This window comes from Tuber melanosporum (genome assembly GCF_000151645.1).
Source record: "Tuber melanosporum whole genome shotgun sequence assembly, scaffold_16, strain Mel28".
In the NCBI taxonomy this organism is placed as follows: domain Eukaryota; kingdom Fungi; phylum Ascomycota; class Pezizomycetes; order Pezizales; family Tuberaceae; genus Tuber; species Tuber melanosporum.
The window spans coordinates 1,120,472-1,121,463 of NW_003298819.1; the positions used below are offsets into that span (position 1 = coordinate 1,120,472).

Sequence of the window (992 nt, forward strand, 5' to 3'; positions counted from 1 at the left end):
CTCCAGGATTCACCTTTTCTCTTGGAACCCAGTACTGTAGGACCAATGCAGCTGCTGTCAACTGATTCGGCGTGACAATGATGTATCTTCACCCCATGAGTATGGCTAACTAAAAAAACCTGGGGGAAAAAACAGAAGTAACCCACTTAAACCAATAAGTATAACCAAGAGCGAAACCGAGAGCCGGATCACAAAATCTGGTGGCGTAACCGGTGAAACCGGAAGCGAGCGGGAGCCAAGCAGCCATCTCACCCAAGGCGCACATTACCAAGTATACCAAGAAGCCAACAATCGTATAAGAGATGAGAATTGCGCCAGGGCCTGCACGAGCAAGAGCAGAACCACTATCCCCCCATCAGTTCAATATCCCGGTTGACGAGTACAAGATAAAATACTCACGTTCCAATAATCAATCCAGTGCCAATAGCACCACCGATGGCTATCATGGTAATATGCCTAGCCTTCAAACCGCGATGCAAATCACTGTGACCGCTAGCACCATGGTCCTCGTGGGCAATCTCTGATTGAGGGATCTTCTCATCTTGCGAGTTTGAAGAAACGCTAGGATCTCCCCTAGTACGATGGGATAGAATGTTATTCATGATGATTTCCTCTCCTCCCTCCTCTTAATTTTTCCCCACTTCCTCACGGTCGTCTAAATTATTAGATATGGGGGAAACGAGAAAGGGGAAGAAAAAGAAAAAAATTCCACCGAACGAGGACTTTAACTGAATGAAAGGCGAGGTTTTGGATTGGGCATGAAAACAGTGAGGGGGAAGAAGGGGGGGAAGGTGAGAAACGAGGAGGTGATTCGGTTATATATATGCTGTTCTATGATTACCAGCGTATAAGCAACAAAATTTACTGTACGAGTACCGGTACAGTACCATGCATCCACCCCCCCCTCCACCCCAGCAGTGATAAACTTAAATTTGGACGGAAAGGGGATGGTGGATGCTTCACCCGAGCTGACACTGTTTCTCCTGCAAGTT

General features: G+C 47.0%; 1 protein-coding gene; it reads right to left on the bottom strand.

Annotated features, from left to right (window-relative positions):
• GSTUM_00004964001 (uncharacterized protein) overlaps window positions 1-717 on the bottom strand; it is a 2,309-nt gene extending 1,592 nt beyond the window's left edge. Inside the window, exons 1-3 of the mRNA XM_002836789.2 lie at window positions 400-717; window positions 147-344; window positions 14-86 (exon numbers count right to left, since the gene is read on the bottom strand). Coding sequence (XP_002836835.1) covers window positions 14-86; window positions 147-344; window positions 400-602 — 474 coding nt within the window. The 5' untranslated portion in view covers window positions 603-717.
• Window positions 718-992: the final 275 nt, after the last annotated feature.